General features: G+C 36.6%; 1 protein-coding gene across 7 annotated transcripts in view; it reads right to left on the reverse strand.

The window, feature by feature from the left end:
* MYCBP2 (MYC binding protein 2) overlaps nucleotides 1–27253 on the reverse strand; it is a 272910-nt gene that overhangs the window by 237787 nt on the left and 7870 nt on the right. For all 7 annotated transcript variants that reach the window (XM_059377903.1, XM_059377906.1, XM_059377905.1 and 4 more), the window contains exon 2: nucleotides 6024–6099. In XM_059377903.1, the coding sequence (XP_059233886.1) occupies nucleotides 6024–6099 (76 nt within the window). The remainder of the gene's footprint in view (nucleotides 1–6023; nucleotides 6100–27253) is intronic.

The following is a 27253-nucleotide window of genomic DNA, read 5'->3' on the forward strand; positions in this document are numbered from 1 at the left end:
GAAAATATAATTTAAAAAATAATAGCATTTAAGTTACGAACTGGGAGAAACTATTTGCATACTTCACAAAAGACTAGCATGCAGAATATATAAAGAATTTTCAAAACTCAACAGTAAAAAACAAATAGCAATTCAATTTAGAAAATGGGCAAAAGACATGAATAGACAGGTCACTGAAGAAGATATACAGAAGGCAAATAATAAGTTCATTATAGTGAGCCATTAGGAAAATGCAAATTAAAACAAAATGAGACATAATACAAACCTATCAGACTGGCTAGAATAAAAAATAAGGACAACACCAAATGCTGGTGAAGATGTGGAGAAACTGGATCTCTTATACATTGTTAATGGTAATATAAAATGGTCCAGCCACTCTGGAAAAAAGTATAGCAGTTTCTTACAAAATTAAATATGCACCTTACAGTACAACCCAGCAACTGTGCTGTTGGACATTTTTACTGAAGAAATAAAAACACATGTTCATTCAAAAACCAGCACATGAATATTCATAAAAGTTTTATTCAAAATAAGCAAGAAACAACTCAGATGAACTTTAATGGGTGAACAGTTAAACAAACCACGATACAGCTTACTACATGGAATGCTTACCCAGCAATAAAAAGGTAGAAACTAATGATATATGCAAAAACTGAGATAAATTTCAAGAGAATTAAGCTGTGTGGCAAAGGCCAGTCCCCATGCTTACATTTATATAACCTTCTTGAAATGAAAAAAAAATAAGGAAATGGGGAATAGATTGGTGATTGCCAGAGTCAAAGAAGAGGGTGAGTGTGGGGGAATCTCTATGGCTATATAACGTAGCAAAAAGGATCCCCGTGATGAAACTCTTGTACACACTGACTGCGGTAATTGTCCACAGATCCACATATGTGATAAAATTGCATAGAACTAAATACATGACCACATACAAACACAAATGAGTACATGTAAAACTGGTGAAATCTGAATAAGTTCAGTAGGTTGGATCAATATGGATTTCCTGGCTGTGATATTTACCACAGTGATGCAATACTTTAGCAATTGGGAAAAACAAGTGAATGGTATACAGAATCTCTGTATTATTTCTTACAACTGCATTACTATGATCATCTCAAAAAATTTAAAAAAATTAATAGCATTTATAATAACATCAAAACCACAAAATTAATATTTAATAAAATTATGTGCAAGCTCTGTACACTGAAAACCGAAATAACACTGCTGAAAGAAATTAAGGAAAACCTAAAGAGAATAGAGACAAACCATGTTCATTGATTAGAAGATTTAATATTATTACAATGACAACTCTTCCTCAAATCTACAAGTTCAATGAAGTCCCAATAAAAATTCTAGATACTTTTGAAAACAGAATTGAGAGGCTGATTCTAAAATTTATAAAGAAACATAAAGGACCTAAAGTAACTAAAGCAATGTTTTTTTAAATTTCTTTTATGATTTTATTTATTTATTTGAGAGAGAGAGAATGAGACAGAGAGAGAGAGAGCGTGAGCGAGAGAAGGGGGAGGGTCAGAGGGAGAAGCAGACTCCCTGTTGAGCAGTGAGCCCAATGTCAGACTAAATCCTAGTACTCCGGGATTATGACCTGAGCAGACGGGAGTCACTTAACCAATTGAACCACCCAGGCGCCCTAAAGCCATTTTTTTAAAAAAGACCAAAGTTGGAAGACATATGACCTGAGTTCAAAACTACTGTAAAGAAAACAGTGTGGTATTGGTGTGAAGAAAGATACATAGATCAATTAAACAAAAATTAATTCCAGAAATAGATTCAAAAGAGTATGGTCAACTTATTTTTTATAAAGGTGTTAAGACAACTCAATAGAAAAAGAGAAGTCTTTGTAAAAATGATGCCAATTAACTGAATACCGATATGAAAACAAATGAACATGAACCCTTATTTTATACCACACGGAAAAATTAACTATAAACCTATCATGGGCCTAAATACAGCAGCTTAAACTATAAAATTTCTAGAAGAAAATATAGAAAAAAAATCTATGTGACCTTGGGGGAGACAGAGATTTCTTAGAACACAAATTATATGAATCATATATATAAGAAAATAATCAATTACATTTGTGAGGCTCTTTTTGTTCTTCTAAAGCACTATATAAAAACACAAAAAACCACCCCACAGAACAGGAAGAATTATTTGCAACACAGATATCTGACAAAGGACTTCTATCTAGAGTACATAAAGAACTCTTGACAATTTAATAAGATGACAATTATAAAAAGGGGAGGCAAGACAGGAAAGATATTTCACAATAACAAGATATGAATAGTCAAAGGCACATGAAAAGATGTTCACATAGTAAGTTATTAGAAAAAAGCAAGCTAAAACCACAGTGAAATAAATACCCGTATGTATTTAGAATGACTAAAATTTTAAATGCTAACAATACCACCATTTGCAAAGATATAAGGCAACTGGATCTCTCATACACTACTGGTGTAACAGTAAAATGCAACAATTACTCTGAAAAATAGTATGAATGGTTTTTTGACAAGTTAAATATTCATCTACCATGCCATCCATGAGAAAAGGGTTAACAATGCAGGTATGAATGCTTATTCCTTGTTATTTCCCCAAGGGAATCAGGGCTGACTGTGGGCCAATCCTTAGGAATATGGTCTTTAGACTTTTCTTTATGTTAGTTACTGATGGTTTTGTAAAATGCACCCAGAGCAATGGACCAGGCCTATTGGCTTGTTCCACTGCTTTGTACAAACATCAAGATTGATGATGACCTGAGTTTCGCGTACCATGGCTGACTGCAAAGCAGGACATGCCTACATGTGACCAAACCCCCCCATAAAAGTCTCATATTCTAACACTCAAGTGGGCTTTCCTGAACAGAAACATTCCATACATATCCTTATAGTTCACTGTCAGAGACAATGTGTATCCTGTGTGCTCAGACAAGGAGGAACTAGAAAGCCTAACTCCCTAGACACCACTAATACTATTGATTTCTCTTTCCTGCTGCCTATTCTGTACCTTTGGCTATAATAAATCTAAGCCATCAGTGTAAGTTGCTTTTGAGACTTATCAATTTTTTGGCAAATCATGGAAGGAAACAACACCTGCTCATTCCACTTTTAGGCATTTATCCTTCCAAAAACCAAAAACATCTATCCACGAAGACTAATACACAAATATTCATAGCAGCTTCATTTGTGATAGCCAAAAACTGGAAATATCAACAGGTAAATGGATTAACAAATTGAGATATATCCACTAACTGGATACTCAAAAGCAAAACAACAAAAAACAGAAAACAAAACCCCACAAACCAGAATGAACTGTTAATATATACAACTACATGGATACAACTCAAAATCATTATGCTGAGGGAAAAGAAGCCAGATACAAAAGAGTACACACTGCATGATCACATTTATATGAAATTCTAGAAAATAAAAACTGATTTACAATGACAGAAAGTACATCTGTGGTTGCCTAGAGCCATAGCTGTAGGAAGAGACAGAATGCAGCAAAGGATGAGGAAATGCTAGGGAATGATGGAAATTTTCTAAACCTTGATAATATCTTTCAAAATTCTGCTTTAAATACCCTAACCTAAGACCCAGGCATGTTTGGTAACAGGATGCTGAAGAAGTTTCCTGTGTAATGGATTTGACTTCTTCTATAAGAAAGTAAAGTCATTTGTTAGAGGATAGGACTTATCAACTTAGAAGAGAGTGAAAAGGTTTGAAATAGTCATAGAACTATTTTATCAGAAAAAATAAGAAGACAGTCTAGCTATGCAAGGTCCATTTGGGACTGGTAATCATGAATGTATACTGGTATCTTAACTCCCTTTAGCTGCACACAATACTCACCTGCAGGGAAAGAGAAAACAGCTGGATTCATACAGGATTAAATTTTGTCAGATGAGTGCAACAAACGGGAGAAAGGAAGATGTGGTAAGCAGAATACTGACCTCCAAAGATACCCTCCCCTAGTCCCTGCAACCTGGGAATGTGTCACCTTACATGACAAAAGGTACCCTGCAGATGTGAATAAATTGCAGATGTTGAGGTGAAGAGTTTATTCTGGATTATCTGGGTGTGCTCAATGTAATCACAAGGGTCCTTATGAATGAGAGAGGGTGGTGGGACAGTCAAAGAAGGAGCGGTAACAGTGAAAACATGTCAGGGTAACGCAACATGAGAGGAGTCAACCAATCATTGCTGGTGAAGGTGTAAAGGAGCACAACCCAAGGCATGCAGGCAGCCTCTAGAAGCTGGAAAGCAAGGAAATGAATTCTCCCCTAGAGTCTCCAGAAGGAACGCAGATTTACTAACACCTTGATTTTAGCCCAGATCCATTTTGACCTTCAGAATTCTAAAACTGTAGAATTATTTGTATTGTTTTAAGCCATCAATTTATGCAATTTGTTACAGCAGCCACAGGAAACTAACAGAGATTAAGTACTTTTTTTTTTTTTTAAGACTGTGCTATCTAAGCGGAATAAGAAAGAAACTGAATGAAGGAGATGGCTAATGGACGAGGGGAAATAGAAGAGCCAATGACAGTAATAAGCAAGGAAATAAAGTAATACAGTTAAATTGTATCTTATTTCATTTGCTGAAAAGAAATGTTCATTCTTAAAATACATTGGGGAGGAAGCTCACTGGAATTTTTAAAATAACCTTTTTAAAAAAGGTGAATGAAAAATACTCCAGAAAAAAGGTGAATGAAAAATAATAGAGAGGAGGACGACTAACGACACTCTTACTATTTTACATGCCCATCATAAGCAGAAAACATTTCTTACTCATCTTTCTCTCCCAAATACCCAGCATAAGGCCTTCACAAGGTCAGTATGCATTAATGTTTTAGGAATAAAGGAGTAACTTTTTTTTATCACTCTTATCACAAGGCACTCCTAAAAAGCAGATAAAAAGCCTGAGGACAAAAGAAGAAAGATGAAACATAACTCAGCCTAACCAATCAAAGTACCCTATCTCCAAGGCCAAAGTGAATGAGGAAGTTCAATCAAAAATCATACTCAAGACTTTCTGCTAGAACTGATGAAGCTGGAGCCCCCAGCAGCCTTCATACTCAGCCAGAGGTAATAAGCCCACACACAGAAGAAAGCAGAAGCAAAAGATGAAGACACACATTTGCTGACACTACTGATGGATCCAGCTGTGTCTTAAGATAGAGCCATGAAGTAAACTTCATCCCCTATACTTTTATTTTATTTTTTGGCTTACTACTTTAAAGTACATTTCTCTCAGTTACAAAATGGAAAGAACACGAACTAAAAAGGGCAGGAAACAATTGTCTTTAAAACTTAAATATGATATACAGGCTAAGCTAAGCTATTGTTTCTTTAACTAAAAGTAGAGCTGTTCAGAAATCATAGTTATGACTTCCCTCTTTCTCCTCTCTATGCTTCTTAGTACTGTTCAAAAAAAAAGGACTCTTTGGTAGAAAGTGAAAATGTCTAAGATTTAATAGAGTCTTACTTCCGCTTTAGATGGAAAAAGAAAGATCCTTGCCCTCTACGGTCTCATCTAATTAAAATATTCCATATTGCATTTTCTTTTGCACAGCCACCCACCACCAAAAAAAGCTCAGAACAATATAGATATATCAAGATTCTCCCTAACTCATGACATATGCATAGGCCAAATCCAAGTCCCAATGTCCAAGCCAATTTTACTCAGTTTCTAGAACACATAGTTAGGAATGAGGAAAAAAAGAGAAGAGAAATGGATATGTTCCCCCCAAAAACTGATCAAAGATAACATGAATAAACAGTAAATAATTTTCATCACCCAGATATTAACTTCCAGGCCACTGCCATGAAATGCCCCCCAAATGAAACTAAATAGCATAACTATGTAACAAGGGGCTTTTTAAAAATTAAAATTAAAAAAATAGACATGAAATGGTTTGCTAGTTATACCTTTTTAATCTTGGCATTTTTATTCCAATTACTGTATGAAAAAGTCCTACTCCCTATAAATTGTCAGCAGTTTTACCTTGTTTCTTGTCTTCACTTTTGATTTGCTCTTCTGTTTTCTTTTCAACTTCTTCTTATTTAAAATTTTCTTATTCCTAAAAGTGGAAAAAAGAATTATGAAAGTTCATTATTAGGATATACAAAGCTATGAAAAATGTACTTCCAAACTAGATATCTGAATGTTTCTTCTGCAAACGTTCTATGACACAATATACTCTCCATGCACCCATAAGATACTAACACACAATATAGCTATTGAGATAATAACACAGCACTGGAATGCTAAGAAATATACATTAAATGATCAAAAAATTAAATTTTGCAAATATTTTTATAAAATTAAAAAAGGCAAATGGCATCAAATAAAGTTTTTAAAATGTTATTCAATAGTGGGGAGGCCAATAAATATTAGGTCTATTCCTTTCCCAGAAAAATCTACTCTTTGTAATTGCAAGGGCTACAGTAGAAAAAGGGACAGGAAGCAATTTTTACTAAATTGCTATAGAAAAGACCTCAACTCATACTCTTCTTATATCCTGTGGCCAGTTTTTTCACAAGGTCACAGGCCTAAGACCAAATTATTCTTTAAGCAGAAGGATGCCCCCGAATGACTTCGAGAAAGAGACAGAAAAAATGTGACAAAAAATAAGAATTATAGTGGAAGAAAGAAGAATCAGGGAAAACAATTTTATTTTATTTAAGTATGTCTCTAACACGGAGGTACACACTGTTAGGTACTAAAAAATACAACATGAAAAAGACAGTTTTTGCCCTCAAGGAGCTCAAAGACTTGAATGAAAAACATAATTTAATGATCAACAAAAGGATGCTACTGAAGAGGAGGAGGAAGAGGAAGGGGAGGGGAAGAAAAGAGGAAGAGGAGGAGGGGAAGGGAGAGACACTAGATGCTAGAGTCCTTAACACTTGGTAACTAATTTAGTGGAAGTTGTGACCAAAACAAAAGTTGCATGCCTAGGCCACCTGGAGGTAGGGATGTCATTCACAAAAACAGGAAAGTCAAGGGGAAGAATTTAGTTTCCAAAAGGAAAACATTGGTTCTATTTTTTTTTTTCAAGATTTTATATATTTATTTGAGTGTGTGTGTGTGTGTGTGTGTGTGTGTGAGAGAGAGAGAGAGAGAGAAAGAGAGAACATGAGCTGGGGGAAAGGCAGATAGAGAGGGAGAAGCAGACTCCCCACTGAGCAGGAAGCCTAATGTGGGGCGATCCCAGGACCGTGAGATCATGACCTGAGTGAAAGGCAGATGCTTAACTGATGGAGCCACCCAGGTGCCCCTATTTTTAATTTTTTTAGAAGGGTAAAGGACAAAGGGAGACAGAGCATCTTAAGCAGGTTCCATGCCCAGCACGAAGCCCAATTCAGGGCTCCAACTCACAACCCTGAGATCATGACCTGAGCGGAAACTAGGAGTCAGCTGCTTAACCAAATGACCTACCCAGGTGCCCCCAGTTCATTTTTAAAGATGTTTGAGTTCAAGATACTAAAATGTCAGCAAAACAGACATGAAAAAGCATATGAAAATTTATCTTTGACAGTTCCTTCAGCTTTACTCCCTAAACCAAAATAATCACAAATTCTTGTCAATTATGTGTTATAAATAGTTCTTGAATCTGTCTACATCTCTACGGCTCTCTACATCTCTACATCTCCATGGCTGCAATTCTAATAACCTGTTACCACCACGTCTTGGTTGGTCTACTGCAAAAGCTTTTTAATTCATTTCTGTACAACCATGTTTGCCCTACTTCAATTCATTCTTCACCCAGGAACCCAAATCAACTTTTTTTTAAAAATTAAATTCTTTATTTTTTTTTAAAGACTTTATTTATTTATTTGACAGAGAGAGATCACAAACAGGCAGAGAGGCAGGCAGAGAGAGAGGAAGGAAAGCAGGCTCCCTGCTGAGCAGAGAGCCAGATGTGGGGCTTGATCCCAGGACCCTGAGATCATGACCTGAGCTGAAGGCAGCGGCTTAACCCACTGAGCCACCCAGGCACCCCCCAAATCAACTTTTAAAAACACAAATCTGAAGGGGTGCCTGGGTGGCTCAGTTGGTTGAGCATCTGACTCTTGATTTTGGCTCAGGTCATGATCTTGCAGTTGTGAGATACAGCCCCACGTGGGGTTATGAGCTGAGCCTCAGGTCTGCCTGGGATTCTCCCTGCCCCTCCCCCAGCTCACATGTCCTCAGTAGCATGTGTGCTCTCTCAAATAAATAAATAAAAACTCTAAAAAAAAAAAAAATAGAAACACAAATCTAGGAGGTAACTATCCCACTCAAAACCCTACTAGTATCTACTCAATTCTCTTGGCTTAGAGTCCAAAAGCATGGCTTTAAAGATCTTCTACCAAGATCTGCTCTCTGCCAGCCTCTCTGCCTCATTTTGCATCCCTCTCCAACTTGTTCATCATACTCCAGCCACAAAGACATCCTTCTAGCTATGTGGATCTGCTAAGCTACTTAGGGGCTTTCATAAAGGCTCTCCCTCTTCCGGGTATTCTCTCCCACATCTTTTGCTAACCACCATTCATCTCTGAGGCCCCAATAAAAGCATCACTTACTCTGTAATGTCCCAGATTGGGATAATTTCCCTAATATTCACTCTCACATCACTTACACTTGTTTCACTGTGTTATCTACAACTATAATTATGTATGGGATTATGTGTGCAATGCATTACTCCTTCACCAAGTTGTAAGTGCCAAGAGTACAGACGCCATGTATTTCTTGCGCTGTGCTCTATAGCTTCTTAGTCTAAAAAGTACTTTGAACAAAGTACTCAATACTATTTTGAGAGAAAGAAAAAGTTGGAGGAAGGAGACAGAAGTTCAGAGCTTTAAGCATTATTCAGAGGACCAAGGTTAGATTCGTGGATACACAGATACATTTAAAGGATATGTAAGCCATACATATCCATTTAGGAGCTATCCATGAAATGATTTTATGCAGATTTTGGTGCAATGGAGGTAATGGAAAACCAGGTACACGGATAAGATTTCCCCCAGAGAGCATGCTACAAAAGTAAAGAAAAAGACTGATCAATAGTGTCCTGTGGGACACATGAACAGATATACCAGCTTATACAGTCTATCCAACTATGAGCATTGCTAGAGCATGAAAAATGTCTATTTCAACTCCACTTCAAGACCTGCATCACTGCCTGACATATCATGGTTGTTCAAGAATTATCAAAAATGAACAGAAAGTTAATGAAAATTAACAGATATTTCTCATTAAGGTTTAGAAAAACAACTTCTCTTTTATATTAAATGAAATCAGTTATTTGAGCAACAGGAACATGTAACTGCTAAAAGATTAGCCCCTTTTGTACAACTTAGAAAAACATCAAGGTTCACTCAAAACTAATCTTTAGAGAAGTAGAATATATAAACCCCCCAAAAATGACTTTCCTGAAGCCTACTCATCACAGACTAAAAGTTTTCACAAATATACATCAATATTTGTTTTTGTTTAATGAACATCTTTGAAGTTCAAATGGCTTTAATACATATTCCTAAAATACTTCTTCCTATGCATTTAATTAGTTATAACAATTTTAATGAACCTAAGCCCACCAATTCCTGACTATAAAGAATCAGCTTCTCCCAAATCCCCACAAATTGATTTCACTGTGTTTTGTTGTTATTGTTGTTCTTGTTGTTAATTTGGCTTGTTTTGTAAGAAGTAGATGGCTGTCAAAAGAAAGCCAGTAATAAATTAAAAGTTATTATGGAGAAAATCTATAGTCAATATTAGAAAGTAAAAATACAATTTGTCAGTAAGCTAACATCCCCTTATATAACTAATGGAAAAGCTTAGTTGAAAACTAAGTTTAAATAAAGTTTTCATGATATCAGAGCATGGACAGATAAAAGAAAAACTCTAGAAACCAGTCTTACACAGTAATAATTCACCCTGGAATTTATGATGATTTAGGACTTCAAATCCTAAATCAAATAGGAACTTAAAATGAAAAAATGTCTGGAATTGATCTCATAGGATTTTTAGTCATTTCACAAAAAGAACCTCATACCTATGAGATTTGAAAGAATTATGTGTGCTAATAAAAGGCAAAGGCTATTAACATTCTTTAAATATTTATTTTAAAAATATTTACTTTAAAAATTCCAAGGAAGAAATTTTAATAGTTACCACGGTTTAAGGAAAAACAATTTTTTTCCTGCAATGTAAGAACAAATGAATATTTGCACGTTATTCCATGATATAGATCATTAGTTTCTCTATCAGCTTATTGCTGAGTCTGTTTTCTAAAAAAAAAAAAACAAAAGTTAGTCAAAATTTAATTTTAAAATGTCTCTCATCCTGAATCTGTTTCTTCATTTGTAAAATAACAAGATGAAGGAGATTATTTCTGAGATTCCTTTTAACTCTAAAATACTGGAGTTTCAATAAGTCCAAATACAAAGAACTTCTAGAATAAGAAGATTTCAATCTTTTGTTTAATTTCCCTTAGTAATGAGAAATGAAAAATTCCTAAGTCTATGGTCTAAGGCAAGAATAGAGAAATTTTTTTTCTATAAAGGGCAGACTGTAAATACCTTCCACTTTGTAGGCTATAGGATCTCTGTTGCAACTACTCAACCATTACAGCAAGAGAGCAGACATAGACAAACTATTTAGGAACACTGAAGTTTGAATTTCATAGTTTTTATATGCCACAAAACACTTTTTTTTTAAAAACCTTTAAAAACATCAAAACCATTCTTAGCTCACAGGCAATACAAAACAGGCTCTGAGCCAATTTGGTCTTTGTGTCACAGTTAGTGACCTCTGGTCTAGAGTGTACTTTGATAAACAGGCTCAACGAGAAAGAAAAAAAGTAACTACTAGTATGCAACACAGATAAAAACTGTTCAAAATATCACTATGCTCATACAAATAAACATTCTTTTTTTTAAATTTAGTTTAATTTTTGTGTGTGTGTGTATTCCAAAATTCATTGTTTATGCACCACAGCCAATCCTCCATGCAATATGTGCCCTCCTTAATACCCACCACCAGGCTCACCCAAGGTCCCCCCTCCAAAACCCTCAGTTTTTTCCTGAGTCCACAGTCTCTCATGGTTTGTCTTCTCCAATTTCCCCCAACTCACTTCTCCTCCCCATCTCCCAATGTCCTCCGTGTTATTCCTTATGCTCCACAAGTAAGTGAAACCATATGATAATTGACTCTCTGCCTGACTCATTTCACTCAGTATAATCTCCTCCAGTCTCATACATGTTGATAATCTCCTTCAGTCCCTATATGTTGATACAAAAGTAGGTATTCATCCTACTCAAGGAACTACAGAACACTCATGAAAGAAACTGAAGAAGACACAAAAAGATGGAAGAACAGTCCATGCTGATGAACTGGAAGAATAAACATTGTTAAGAGGTCTATACTGCCTAGAGCAATCTATACTTTCAATACCATCCCAATCAAAATTCCACTGGTATTTAAGAGCTGAAACAAACAATCCTAAAATTTGTATGGAACCAGAAGAGACCCCAAATTGCTAAGGAAATGTTGAAAAAGAAAAAAAAAACTGGGGGCATCACATTGCCTGATTTCAAAGCTTTACTACAAAGCTGTGATCACCAAGACAGCATGGTACTGGCACAAAAACAGACACATAGACCAATGGAACAGAGCAGAGAGCCCAGATATGGACCTATGGTCAAATAATCTTCGACAAAGCAGGAAAAAACATACAGTGGAACAAATAAGCATTCTTAAAATTATGTCTTTCCTTTTGCAAAGATAAATTCTGGACTTCCGCTTCCTTAAAGTAAGATGATACTAGAGAGAAGCACCCATTTTTCTTTCTTCAAAAACTTGACTAGCCTAAGAACACTGTGGAAGTAATTAAGAACTAGATAAACCAAAACTCCAGAGATGAAAGAGCACTTCCATGGTGAGCTCAGACCACTGGCATTTTCCTCCATGGGGGTATTTGGAAAGTTTGGATACACGTGAGGTCAAATTGAGCCTAGTTTAAACAGAGGAACTCTACTAAAGAAAACCAGAAACTAGTGGAGCTTTAGCTGGAGTGAGACCAGAAATCTAGAAAAGCCTCAAATACATAGGCAGTTTCCCTAGTGATATAAAGTTTAGTAATGGGATGCTGGAGGATAGGGAGGCTGTACCAACAGAGTCAATTTCCCAGTCTCCCAATGTCTAGAAGACAGAATCCCAGTCAGAGGAGGAGTCTCCTTAATTCATGAAAGGATGGAAATTGTCAACACCTCATTCTACTTGTCTAACACAGCAAAGAGCAAAATGCTCTGAAAGAAAATAACTGGTAGGCAAATACTAAATATATTAAGAGATATACAAGAAGGAAAATAATCAGGCAGACTCAAAATAACTGTCATTGAATTTAGGAGACAAGGATTTTAAATAGATGCAAAGATGGAAAAATAGGATGAAATGCAATTTTCAGAAGAATCTAATTTTTAAAAAGCCAAGTAGCTTTTCTAAAAAATAAATAACTGAAATCAAGAAATTGTCAGGTGATTTTAAGAGCAGACTAGACTAGAGGAAAATAGGATTCATGGATTTGCAAATAGGGAAAAGGAAAATATCCAAACCCAAACACAGGGAAAAAAATGAGATGAATAAAACAGAGTATGAAACAAGTAGGACACAGTTAAGTGGTCTCATATTCATGTAAATGAAATCCAAGACAGAAAAAAGAATGGAGCAAATGCAGTATGTGAACAGGTAATTAATGAAAAGTTGATAAACATGAGGAAAGAAATCAACCCGGAGATTCAAGAAATTCAGGGAAATACAAGAGGAAAATGCAAAGAAAACCAAAGGCACACCAAAGGCTAGGCACAGTCAAACTGCTGAAACAAAGAATAAAGAGAAAATCTTAAAAGCAACAAGAGAAAAAAGATACACTCAAAAGAACAACAGTTAAGATTAATAGCTTCCATTCTCTGTGTTGAACAGTGCTGGGGAAGGAGAGGTGTAGACCTAGAATTATGTACCTATCAAAAATATCCTTTAAAAAGGAAGACAAAAATGTATTTTAGACCCACAAAAGCTGACACATAATTCATTGTCAATGTACCAATAGTACAAGAAATACAAAAGGAAGATCTTTAATAACCGTTATGTCGAATTTTTAAATAAAAGGATATAGAGCTGAAGTAGAAGAAATGGAGAAGATATATCCTGAACATGATTACCGGCCTTGCAAAAAAGTATGGCTACATTAGTATTTGACAAAATTAATTTTTAAGGCTAGAAGTATTATTAGAGATGAACTGAACACTTCATAGTGCTAACAGGGTCAATTCAATAGGAAGACCCAGCAATCCCAAATCTGATGCATCCAATAATAACATAACTTCAAAACATATGAAGTAAAATTGAGCTACATAAAAGGAGAAAGACAAATTCACAATCAAAAGAGCAGATTATAACATACCTCTCTTTAATTGACAGAACAAGTACAGGATAAAAGAGCATGGATATAGAAAATTTAAAACATGATTTATCAACTTGACCTAAATGAAACACCTAGAAAATCACACCTAACAACTGCAGAATGCACATTCTTTTTTAATGCAAATATAGAGTATTTACCAAAACAGACAACAGAATGCTGGACCACAGACTAAGTCTCAACAAATTTCCAAAGACTGCGATTGTGATCACAGAAAAATTAAACTAGAGACCAAAAGGTAAAAAAAATAAGATATTCCCAAATGTTTGGAAATCTAAAAAAGAAAACAAAACAAAAACCCAAATAAATAACCTATGACTCAAAAACTTATAACAGAGAGTTAAAATAGAATTCAGACAATATTTTCAATTAAATAAAAATGACAGGGGCGCCTGGGTGGCTCAGTGGGTTAAAGCCTCTGCCTTCAGCACAGGTCATGATCTCAGGGTCCTGGGATTGAGCCCCACATGGATGGGGCTCTCTGCTCAGCAGGAAGCCTGCTTCCCTTCCTCTCTTCCTGCCTCTCTGCCTACTTGTGATCTCTCTCTCTCTCTCTCTGTCAAATAAATAAATAAAATCTTTAAATAAATAAATAAATAAAATGACATGACATATCAAAACTTGTGAAATGTAGCTGAAGTAGTGCTTAAGGAAAATGTATAGCTGTTTGCAAAGATTAAAATGCATATAATGAAAAAAGAAATTCTGAAAATAAATGATCTAGGCTTACATCTTTAGAAGCTAGAAAAACAATACCAAGTAAACAATGTAAAAAGAGGGAAACAAAAGTAAGAACAGATAATCGATAAAATAGAAAACAGACATTGAGTAGGGAAAATCAAGGAACCAAAATTGGGTTCGATAAGGAAAAGACTGCTCTAGCAAGACTGGTCAGGAACAAAACAAAAACCAAAAACCAAAAAAAACATAATTACCCATATGAGAAATAAGAAAGGGGACATCATCATAGACACTGCCCATAAATTTGACAATTTAAATACAAGGGCAAATTCCATTGAAAAATGTAACTTCTCGATATTAAATAAGGAAAAAATACAGTATCTGAATGGTCTTATATTCTGTTAAAGAAACTGAATCCCTAACCAAAACCCTTCCACAAAGAAAACTATAGACTCAGTGGCTTTACCGGGGAATTCCTCTAAATACTTAATTCACTGGCACATTTTTTCAATTTCGATCTTAAACTAAATCTTCCTATAAATATAAAAAGAAGAAACTTCCCAACTCATTTTATGACACTAGCATAATTCTGATACCAAAATCTGAAAAGAATATTTCAAAATAAGAAAATCTCAAGCCAACATCTCCCATGAACAAAGAAGCAGAAATACTACCATAGCCAAAAAGTGGAAACAACCCAAATGTTCATCAACTGACAAATGGTAAACAAAATGTGGTACATCCATATAACAGGATACTATTCAGCCATGAATGGAACAGACACATGCTACTTTATGGATGAACTTTAAAAACATTATGTTAAGTGAAAGAAAGCCACAAACTGTATGATTCCATTCGTTTCAAATGTCCAGATTACACAAATCTATAGAAACAGGAAGCTGATTAGTGGTTGCCAGGGGCTGATGGAAAAGAGAAGCAGAGTGAGTGGCAATGGGTATACGATTTCTTTTTTGGGTAAAGAAAAATGTTCTGTTTGCACAACTTTGTTAATACACTAAAAATTACTGATTTGTATACTTTCACATGGTGTGTTTCATGGTATGTGAATTATATCTCAACTAAAAAATAAGATTAAAAAAGCCACTGATCTAAACGTGATTTCAATGTTCAGCAACCTATAAAAAAGATAGATAAATTACAAAATCCAATCAATATAACTCAACAGGATAGTAAAATAAGGAAAAAAATATCATTTCAATAGAAAAAGTATTTTATAAAACTCAACAACTACTTGGATGAAATACTTTCATAAGGCAGGAAAAAAAATAATCTGATAATTACTAAATCTGGCAATTACTTAATCTGGAAGCCCGTAAATTAAACAAAAGAAATAAAAATCATAATGGTGGAGAAGAAAACAGTAAAGCATTTTTACTTGTACATAATCTAACTGTATTTACAGAAAGCAAAAGTAATCCACAAATAATAAGTGAATTATCCAGGTCACTAGATACAACACCAATTTTTTTAAAAAATCAACTAATTTATAAAACACTGTATGTACTTAAAGCTTTTCTAAATAAACCAGTTATTTCTCCTATGTAATTAATGTAATGATACTCTCATCACTGTGTTCAAGCATTACTAAATAAATTAGGGAGGAACAGTAGTCTGATTACTAAGTAGAAAACTTTTATTTACTTTCCTAGGCTGATAATTAGGAACAAGAAAAGAGATTTGAGCAATTCAAACTGATCTGGGGAGAAATGCAAACAGATTTCCTATATATAGCTTCAATTTCTTGATCTATTTAGAAGTCTTCATATGGCAGTGGGGATGGGGGATAATAATTCTACATAAATCCACCTTGGCAGTGGGCACAGCAGTCTAACAAAATGAGGGAATAAAAAGTGAGGAAAGAAGTCTCTGAAAAGTTAAACTTTAGACCATGCCTCCTTCAGATTTATATTGCAGATACCAGTAGCCAAAGTGGGTGAGAAAAACTCAAGCCATGAAGACATTGTAAAACTTTCTTAGGACAATCTGTTCACCCCAGGCCTCAGAGAGCTACCACAATGTAACAACAGTTATCAGTCAAATAAGCAGGCACACAAAAAGATACAAGGAACCCTGAGAACTAGCAGAAATACACAACAGATACCAAAACAGAGTGCAGGTGGAATTTTCAGACCCAACTATGCTTACCAAATTTAAAGAAAATAAGAGACAGCTTTAAAGTATCTGCAGCATATGAGGAATATAGCATATATGGAAGATAACCAAATCAAACTTTTATGAAAAAGAAAAATACAGTAACTGAAATTAAAGACCCACTAGGTAGGTCTGCAGCATCTCAGACACAGATGAAGAGAGAATTTGAAGAGATTAGAAAAAAGTATCAGCACAGAAAGATAAAAAGGTTGAAAATGTGTTCTTGAAACCTCCAGGTCTGAAACCTCCTTCAACTCCCATCATCCCGAAAGAGATAGCCTTTACTCCATCCAAGAATACTTCTCATACACTGGACCCTATCTCATTAGCCATCCTCAGGATTTCACTCAACCACTTGCGTCCTCTTTTTGTTCACTAGTGAAATCTCTTTAACTGAGGATTTCTAAACCTAGAAGCCTACTGGCCTCCTCCAAATGAACGGGGAAAAAAAGTTAAATGATTATCTATTTCTCCTCATCATGAAATTTCTTAGGGAAAAGTGGTCTTGAACTTTATCAATCCCTTACTATCAAATTCCTATGTATGACTTCTCAATGCCACAAACTTCCTTATTGCTTATTCAATTCCCTAGCTTCAGTCTTTATCTTTCACATTCCACTGTATATGAGTATTGTCAGTCTACTTCTTTAAATACCTTCCTCCTACCCCTTGACTTCAACCCTTATTTTAGTGTTTCTTCTATCTTTGATGATGATTCTTTCTCAGTCTAGTTTAATAGGTCCTTTTCCTGTCCTTGAAATGTTTATTATATATATTATATCTTCTGAGAGTTATCTGTTCATATTCTATATTTTTTAATAATCATAACAATTCTAAATAATAATTATTGAGAGTTCAGGAACATCATCGGAATACTGATCAGGAGCAAGTTGTGTTCTCTGACAATAAAGGTACATCTACCAAAAACCTGACAACCTTTCTAGCTTCTTCAAAATCCTACCCCAACTCATTCAGTTCAGATTAGATCTCCTAATTGCTCCTTAAATGGGCCTTACTTCATGAATTATCCTCATTCTCTCTTTTTTATTCATTATTCCCATTCTTCTCCTTCAGTCTAGTAGGTCGAGTAAAGAATTTAGAGACAAATGGCCAAGGTTCAAATGCAGACTGTGTCATTTATTAGCCATGCTCTGGGAAAGTTACTTAACCTCTCTATGTTAGCTGTCTCTTCAGTAAAATCGGGTGAAAACAGTACCTCTCCTATTGGATTATAAAGCGCTTAGAGTTACACCTGGTATTTAATAAACACTAAACAAATTTTATTTCTATTATTATCATGCTAAAGTGTCTACCTTGATTTGGGTTTCCTCAGAAGCAGACTTGATTCAAGGATTCATGTAAAAGGAGCTGTTTTGAGAAGTGAGCCAGGAAAAACACTGGAGGAGGGGATCAAAAGTAAGATAGGGAAGGCAGTCAGTAAAGAGTGGATTAGCCAACTACCCTGATGGGCAACTAGAGTATGATTCTACTGGAAAACTCTGGTAGATAGTGTAGAACATGGCTCAGTTACCCCAACGAAAAATGAGGTATTTACCCACCAAACTTTTCATCCATCACTGGTTGAAAGCCTTTCTAAAGGCATTAACTTTGGCATTTCTGGCTTGTCCTGCCCATAAGCCAAGAAGGTCTCTATGGCCAATAAGAAAGCTCTCAGGCAGAAAGTCATAGACACAAGTAGAAAGCATGGAGATAAATGCCAAAGAGATAGGGCTAGGACACTAATAACATCTACTATAGCATCTCTTATCCAAAAGATAATTCTTTGTCTCCTTCTTCAAACTACTATCTTCCTTATTCCTTTTTAAACACTGATTTTTTTTCTTTTTAAAATTTTTTTATAAACATATATTTTTATCCCCAGGGTACAGGTCTGTGAATCGCCAGGTTTACACACTTCACAGCACCCACCCAAGCACATACCCTCCCCAATGTCCATAACCCTACCCCTCTCTCCCAACTACCTCCCCCCAGCAACCCTCAGTTTGTTTTGTGAGATTAAGAGTCACTTATAGTTTGTCTTCCTCCCAATCCCATCTTGTTTCCTTTATTCTTCTCCTACACCCTTAACCCCCCCATGTTGCATCTCCACTTCCTCATATCAGGGAGATGATATGATAGTTGTCCTTCTCTGATTGACTTATTTCAGTAAGCATGATACCCTCTAGTTCCATCCATGTTGTCGCAAATGGCAAGATTTCATTTCTTTTGATGGCTGCATAGTATTCCATTGTGTATATATACCACATCTTCTTTATCCATTCATCTGTTGATGGACATCTAAGTTCTTTCCATAGTTTGGCTATTGTAGACATTGCTGCTATAAACATTGGGGAGCACGTGCCTCTTCGGATCACTACATTTGTATCTTTAGGGTAAATACCCAGTAGTACAATTGCTGGGTCATAGGTCATAGCTCTGTTTTCAACATTTTGAGAAACCTCCATGCTGTTTTCCAGAGTGGTTGCACCAGTCTGCATTCCCACCAACAGTGTAGGAGGGTTCCCCTTTCTCCGCATCCTTGCCAGCATCTGTCATTTCCTGACTTGTTAATTTTAGCCATTCTGACTGGTGTGAGGTGATATCTCATTGTGGTTTTGATTTCTATTTCCCTAATGCCGAGTGATGTGGAGCACTTTTTCATGTGTCTGCTGGCCATCTGGATGTCTTCTTTGCAGAAATGTCTGTTCATGTCCTCTGCCCATTTCTTGATTGGATTATTTGTTCTTTGGGTGTTAAGTTTGCTAAGTTCTTTATAGATTTTGGATACTAGCCCTTTATCTGATATGTCATTTGCAAATATCTTCTCCCATTCTGTCAGTTGTCTTTTGATTTTGTTAACTGTTTCCTTTGCTGTGCAAAAGCTTTTGATCTTGATGAAATCCCAATAGTTCATTTTTGCCCTTGCTTCCCTTGCCTTTGGCAATGTTCCTAGGAAGACGTTGCTGTGGCTGAGGTCGAAGAGGTTGCTGCCTGTATTCTCCTCAAGGATTTTGATGGATTCCTTTCACACATTGAGGTCCTTCATCCATTATGAATCTATTTTCGTGTGTGGTGTAAGGAAATGGTCCAATTTCATTTTTCTGCATGTGGCTGTCCAATTTTCCCAAAACCATTTATTGAAGAGGCTGTCTTTTTTCCACTGGATATTCTTTTCTTTGTTGAAGATTAGTTGACCATAGTGTTGAGGGTCTATTTCTGGGTTCTCTATTCTGTTCCATTGATCTATATGTCTGTTTTTGTGCCAGTACCATGGTGTCTTGATGATGACAGCTTTGTAATAGAGCTTGAAGTCCGGAATTGTGATGCCACCAACTTTGGCTTTCTTTTTCAATATTCCTTTGGCTATTCGAGGTCTTTTCTGGTTCCATATGAATTTTAGGATTAATTGTTCCATTTCTTTGAAAAAAAATGGATGGTATTTTGATAGGAATTGCATTAAATGTGTAAACTGCTTTAGGTTTGCATAGACATTTTCACAATATTTGTTCTTCCAATCCAGGAGCATGGAACATTTTTCCATTTCTTTGTGTCTTCCTCAATTTCTTTCATGAGTACTTTATAGTTTCCTGAGTACAGATTCTTAGCCTCTTTGATTTTTTTTTTTTTAAGATTTTATTTAATTTAGAAAGAAAGAACAAGTGAGGGTGGGATAGGGGGAAGAAGGAGAGGGAGAAGCAGACTCCCTGCAGAGTGGGGAGCCCAAAGTGGGGCTTGATCCTAGCACCTGATATCATAACTTGAGCTAAAGGCAGATGCTTAACTGACTGAGCCACTCAGGTGCCCCTAAACACTGACTTCTAAATACTCTCCTTTCTTCCCCTAACCTCAATTTACTTTCCCCCTGAAATGTGACTTCTTGCCTTCTGGAAAAATGAGGTGGGGGTGAGTGGGTGTAGGTCATTATCTCTTAATGCAAACTTGAAGATGAGGTCTTTAGACTTCTATTTAGCTAACCTACAGGAAAAGACACAGTTTGTAAGTGATGGTATGAACATACGTTCATTGTTCATGAAGAACCTTTGAATATACTGAGCATAGTGAGAGAGAGTCCCAGCAGCAGACTTTTCAAATTACAGGTCTAGAGATCAAGGGAAAGGTTTTAACTATAAATCACACACCAGGAAGTAAAAAACCAATTAGGTAGTAACTACAATCAGAGGAGTGACTGAAATAACCAAGGAAGAAAATTTAGAGAGAAGGGTACCAAGAATGGACTCTTGAGAAACTAGCTCTTTCTAAACTAGCTATTTCTATACTTGTAATCTAGTCACCTATTATATCTATCATTCTTTCTTCATTCTTCTAACACCAAAACATTCTTGAATCCATTCTGTTGTAAACAGACTTATACTGGAACACAACCATGCTCATCTGTTTACATATTTATTGCTTATGGGCACTTTCAAACTCTAACAGGAGTTAAAGAGTTGCTAGATTGTAGTATCCTAAAGCCTAAATACTTGAGGGTATTTGTTCCTATACAGAATTATGTTTGCTGACCCTTCACTCATGAGACAATAAATACCAAGCAACCTCATATGTGTATACCTGGGTTCCCAGAAGGAAACAAGATAGATTTGAGTTTGAAATATTTGAGGAGATAAAGGCCCAAATGTGCCAAATTGAACAAAAATTATCTCACAGATCTCAGAAATTCAATGAATACCAAGCACAAGCTAAGCACACATACACACACACAAACTTTATTTAGGCACAGCATAATCAGATTACTAAAAATCAAAGGAAAAGAGAAAAACCGTAAGAGCCGTCGAGAAGGAATTATGGTTACAGTATGGTGGCACAAATTAAAATACAGCCTATCTTTCCTACTGTTTACAACTAAGAACTATGGACAAAATACAAGAAGAAAAAAGAAAAGAAAGAAAAAAGAACTGAGGACTCTGAAAAGCAAACAAAATCATTTGTAGAGCGGAGTTCAATTTGGAAAAATGACCCACAGGGGAGTGAACTTCCCAGTTCAATTATTTTTCCTTTCTCTCTAACAGCTTTGCCCAAAGGCCAGGAACCAATCACTGATCAGAGCAACAATCCAGAAGTTAAACCTCCAAGAGAAATCCTATCGTTCTGGCCAGCAGAATTAAGGAAAAGGGCTCCTGAGCGCTGAAGAATGTGGAAAAAAAATCCTGAAAAGGATAATGAGGAGAGAAAGGGAGTCCCTAATTCTATCTACAAACCTACACAGGTCTTGGGCTTACGCCAGACCTACACAGGTACAGATCAGACCCTACCAGTATAGCAATGACTCAATTGAACTGAGATTTAAAGTACCACCCATGAAAGGCAACACCAAATTTGCCATCTGAACCTAAATGAGTTGACAGTCTGCTAAAAGGAACAATAAAAATCAAAATCTTCCCCCGATTATAAGCCTTAGAGTTTATGAAACATAACATTAACAATGTCCAAGATGCAATCCAAAATTCTTGCAATGCAAAAAAGCAAGAAAAATGTGACCAATTGCAAAGGAAGAAATAATTAACGGGTACCAACTCTGAGGTGACCCAGATGTTCCAATTATCCAACAATAGTTTTTTTGATTGTGTTATGTTAGTCACCTTAGTTTTTAATGTAGTATTCCAAGATTCATTGTTTATGTGTAACGTCCAGTGCTCCATGCAATACAAGCCCTTCTTAATACCCATCACCAGGTTCACCCATCCCCCCCACCCCCCTCCCCTCTAAAACCCTCAGTTTGTTTCTTGGAGTCCATAGTTTCTACATGCAAAAATGGCAGAACACAAATCCTTTTCAAGTGTATATGGTACAATCTTCAAGGTATACCATATCCCGGGAGATATGGCTTATCTCAATCAATTTTAAAAGACTGAAATCATACAAAAATATGCAATAGATTGTAGTAACAACATAGTAAGAAAAATACCAAATATCTGAAGGTTAATAAAATAATTTTTTTTAAGATTTTATTTATTTATTTGACAGAGAGAGAACTCACAAGTAGGCAGAGAGGTAAGCAGAGAGAGAGGGGTAAGCAGGCCTCTGCTGAGCAGAGAGCCCGATGTGGGGCTTGATCCCATGACCCTGAGATCATGACCTGAGCCAAAGGCAGAGGCTTAATCCACTGAACCACCCAGACACCCCTTCTATTATAATGTATGGCTCAAAGATAAAATTACAAAAAAAATTAGAAAATATTTTAAGCTTGAGCATCTACCTTTGGCTCAGGTCATGATCCCAGAGTCCCAGGATCAGAGTCCCCAAATTGGGCTCCCTACTCAATGGGAAGTCTGCTTCTCCCTCTGACCACCCTGCCCCATGCTTTCTCTCTCTCTCTCTTTCTCAAATAAATAAATGATTTAAAAAAAAATATTTTAAACTAAATGACAAAGAACATTCGGAATATCAAAGCTGTGGGACACAACTAAAGTAGTGTTTACATGAAAATTTATAGTTTTAAAAACTTATGTTAGAAGAAAAGTCTAAAATCAATTATCTAAGATTCCACGTTAAGAAACTAGAAAAGAAGAGCAGAGTAAACTCAAAGTAGAAGTAAATTATTCTGATGACAAGAAAGTCAACAAAGGAGAAAACAGATCAACAGAGAAAATCAACAAAGCCAAAGCTGTTTCTTTGAACTTATGAACAAAACTGAAAAACTTCTGGCTAAACTGATCAAAGAAAAAAGAGAAGACTCCAACATGAAGAATGAAAAGATGAATTATCACCACAGATCCCAGATATTAAAGAATAAATGAATGCTAAGTAGCTTTCTGCCAAAATGTTCAACAACTTAAATGAAATGGACAAACTTCTCCAAAAGCTGACATGAGAAAAAATCTGAATATCCCTGTATCTATTAAAGAAACTAAATTTGTCAAAAGCATTCCCAAAAGATAACTCCAGGATCAAATGGTGTCTCTGATGAATTCTATCAAATATTTAAGAATAATTTCTTAAGAAGTTTTAATAATTATATATGTATATATACCTGATAGCTCCAAAGTTTCATGGAAACTTTTTAAAAATACAGAAAGAGACTACTGTCCAAATCATTTTATGACACAAGGATACCTGTAATACTATAACCTGACAGACTAACAGACCAATACCCTTCAAAAATGTACATCCGAAATTCTTAACAAATATTAGTAAATCAAATTCAATAATATATCACATATAAGAAGGTTTTATCCCAGGGATGCAAGGCTGACTTAACATTCAAAAATTAATTTAAGTTTTCCTTTTTTTTCTCTTAATATATAATCATTTCAACAAATGCAGAAAAGATACTTGCCAAAATTCAATACCCACTTATGATAAAAACTAAGAGCAATGTAGAAATATTAAAGAACTTCCTTAAATTGGAAAGGCCATTAAGACACCCACAGCTAATATCGTAATATTGAAAGACTGAAAGACTAATTTGTAATTGTTTCCTCCTCAGATTAAGGAACAAGGAAAATGCAACTTTCACCACTTCTATTCAGCATAGTTATGGTGGTTCTTGTCACTGGAATAAAAGTTGGGGGGGCAGAGTCAGGGGGTGCATTTCTGATTTCTGGAAGTCAGAAAGAATAATGACTGATCTTAGAACATCCCAGAGAATCTACAAAACAACTATTAAAATTAATCCATGGCATTCACTACAGTCCACCTATTACACGACTAGGATTCACTTTCTTTATATGTATTCTGGAAAAAGCTCCTCCAGAATTCTGCTTCATCCTTATTTCCTGGAGAAACATTCCAGGGGAAGTAAAGTAGGACAAATTACAACCCCCACCGGTGACTGGTTTCAGATGGCTTCAAGAAGAAAACTTTGTTATAACCTGTTTCCTGCTAGTCATTCTAGATTCCCTTCATCTTTGGCTAGCATTTCTGCTGGTCCAGGTGGCTGATCTTGTGAGGCAGTCATCAGACCTTCTCATGTCCATTTAACATTGTAACTGGAAATAAATAACAAGAGACACCTAGTAGATCACGTGTGTCCCAAATCCCCATGCTCCATTGTGTAACAGCAGCCTTACCTCCTCCCAATGATCTGGTGCTTTAGTCCTGTCAAAATGGCAACTCCTTTCCCTTGAAAGGGGTGTCAAGTCCCAGAGATAGCTGTGCCTCAAAGTGCAACAGGACTCCTACTACAGTGTCTTCTGTTGGAAATGTTTCCCTTCTGAAAACTAGGACCTTTTAATCCCCAGTGCTCGGCTACAGAGATGGGAGTATAAATTTGCCAGTGGTACTAAGTGGAACCATTCCTATTTCCATGTGTCCTTCCTACTGGGAACCCTGGAGGATGGACCCTCATCCTGCAGGGTATAATGTCCAAATTGCTGGGTATCATAATCAGTTGTGTCATCAAGACTGTTTTGCTGCTCCATCAGGTCAGAAACTTCTGGGTGATGTGATGCGTGATGCAACAAATGGATCCCATGAATCCTCCTGTGCTAAAAAGTGGGTCCCTTGGGGCACCTGGATGGCTCAGTGGGTTAAAGCCTCTGCCTTCGACTCAGGTCATGATCTCAAGGGTCCTGGGATCAGAGTCCCGCATTGGGCTCTCTGCTCAGTGGGGAGCCTGCTTCCCCATCCCCACAGCCTGCCTCTCTGCCTACTTGTGATCTCTAACATAGAGAGATTTTCATTTTTTAATGAAAAAAAAAGAAAAAAGAAAAGATAAAAGTGGGTCCCTTACTCTGAAACAATGCTATGTGGGACCTTGTGATGATGGATCTGTAAGGTCTGTAAGCCTTCAAATAGTGGCAATGGCTGAGCCTCCGCAAGCTATAAAAGCAAACTCATAAATATGTATCAAGAAGCACCTAGGTGGCTAAGTTGGCGAAGCGTCTGTGTTCGGCTTAGGTCATGATCTCAGGGTCCTGGGATCTAGCCTCACAACAGGGTCCTTGCTCAGCAGGGAGTGTACTTCTCCCTCTGCCTCTCTCCCCACTTGTGCACTCTCTCTCTCTCTCTCAAATAAATAAAATGCTAAAAAAATAAAAATATGTGTCAAATCCAGTCAAAATGGAAGGATGTGAAGGATGGTTAGTTTCCACTACTCAAGCAGGACATTCAGCAATTCAGTTGCCAGATGAGTACTGGTAAGTAGAAATCTGTTATTGGGCCCTTGCATAGCCACCACTAGTAATTTTCCACAACACTTATAGGCCAAAAGAAATACCTAACAGTAGTTTATTAACTACTTAGATCCAAATAATCAATAAGAATCTACATCCTAACAACTCAACCATTTGAAAAAATGATACACATAAACTGAAAAATATTTATAAACACAACTGCTTAATACTTGGACATGTATAATGCTAGACACTGCACAACTTCTCAAAATTGGAATCTGACTGAACATGCCACCCTCCCTTCCTGTTTCACACTAATTTTTGTGCAGTGCTTGATGTATATCACAGCAACTACCAAAAATACAACTTCAGAAAGATATGACAGCATCAAAAGGAACATAGCATGATCTAATGTCAAAACTGTGAACTACCTCTAGCTAGTTCTTTGTGACAGAAGCTGATGTGTTTCCTTTGAAATTCTGAAATATCCCATGGTATTCCTGTGTGTCTGCTATGGTGTTTCAGGGTGCCTCAGTGCATCTGGGAATCAGCACACACGTGTGTATACCCATACACATGCACTCCCTTTCTTCTCTGAGTGGGCCTAGCACCTCCCAGTAGGTTTTGCTGTGATCTAACTCTAGTTATTGGTTTGATGATAGCCAGTAGGGGGAAGAAGAGATTGTATAGTAAAGGCAGCATAGTTTTCATGTAACTACCCTCTAGCTAGGAGAAAAAGGCCACTCTTACAGCCCCAAAGAGCTTGGGGGAACTTGGGATTTCAAGATTTTCAAGTGCATCAACTCAGATGTCCCATCCAAAGAGTTGGGGTCCCATTTACTTCTAATCAAAGCAGACAACTGGCATAGAAAACTTGTGAGAATTCAACATACCTTAGAGTTCTGCTACTCTTAAAAATTGTCTTGAGCCTAACCTTTAGCCTTTTCTTTCCTCCTACTAAGGATGAGTTTCTTTACACAATGCTAAAGAAATCACCCAACTTTTTCATTTTGCCCCCAGTTACTTTCACCCTTTCATTGTCTTTCTCCAATCTATCAACATCACGTATCAACAACCATCTGATTACACTGGCCTTACAATTAATAACTTCCTGAACCTCTCAAAAGCATAAAATATTTGTACTCTCTGGTGCATTCCCTTTTACAGGAATTTCATTCCAAGTCACCACTACTCAAAGTATTAACAACTGCACAGCCACGGTGTATGCCAAGGATTATTAGCATCACTGCTCCATCTACAACCCACAGTGGGGTTCTCACTGTCAACCAGACAGCAGATAATCCAGCTCCAAAATCCCATTTTATTTACTTATTTATTTTTAAAGACTTTATTTATTTATTTACAGGCAGAGATCACAAGTAGGCAGAGGCAGGTAGAGAGAGAGGAGGAAGCAGGTTCCCCGCTGAGCAGAGAGCCCGATGTGGGGCTCAATCCCAGGACCCTGAGACCATGACCTGAGCCGAAGGCAGAGGCTTTAACCCACTGAGCCACCCAGGCGCCCCCAAAATCCCATTTTAAAGTCTACTTCCTCAGACCATTCCTAGCACCACAACTGTTTTGGGTAAAGCTCCACAGGAAACAGACTCTGAAATTGTGTTCTGTGTACCAGAGGTTTACCAGTGTAAACTCTGAACCAACAACTGTAGAAGAATGAAGGAAGTAAGATTGAATTGTAATGCAGTCACACAAAGGACTGAGCCAATCCCATGTGGAGCTCTGGCACTGGGAGTGGATCTTCAAGGTTGTCCTACCCTAGGGTAAAAGAGCCAAACATTTATATCCCTAAAGACAACAGGCATTGGATGCAGGTTGATGCTGAAGAG

Source organism: Mustela nigripes, chromosome 15 (genome assembly GCF_022355385.1).
Source record: "Mustela nigripes isolate SB6536 chromosome 15, MUSNIG.SB6536, whole genome shotgun sequence".
NCBI lineage: Eukaryota > Metazoa > Chordata > Mammalia > Carnivora > Mustelidae > Mustela > Mustela nigripes.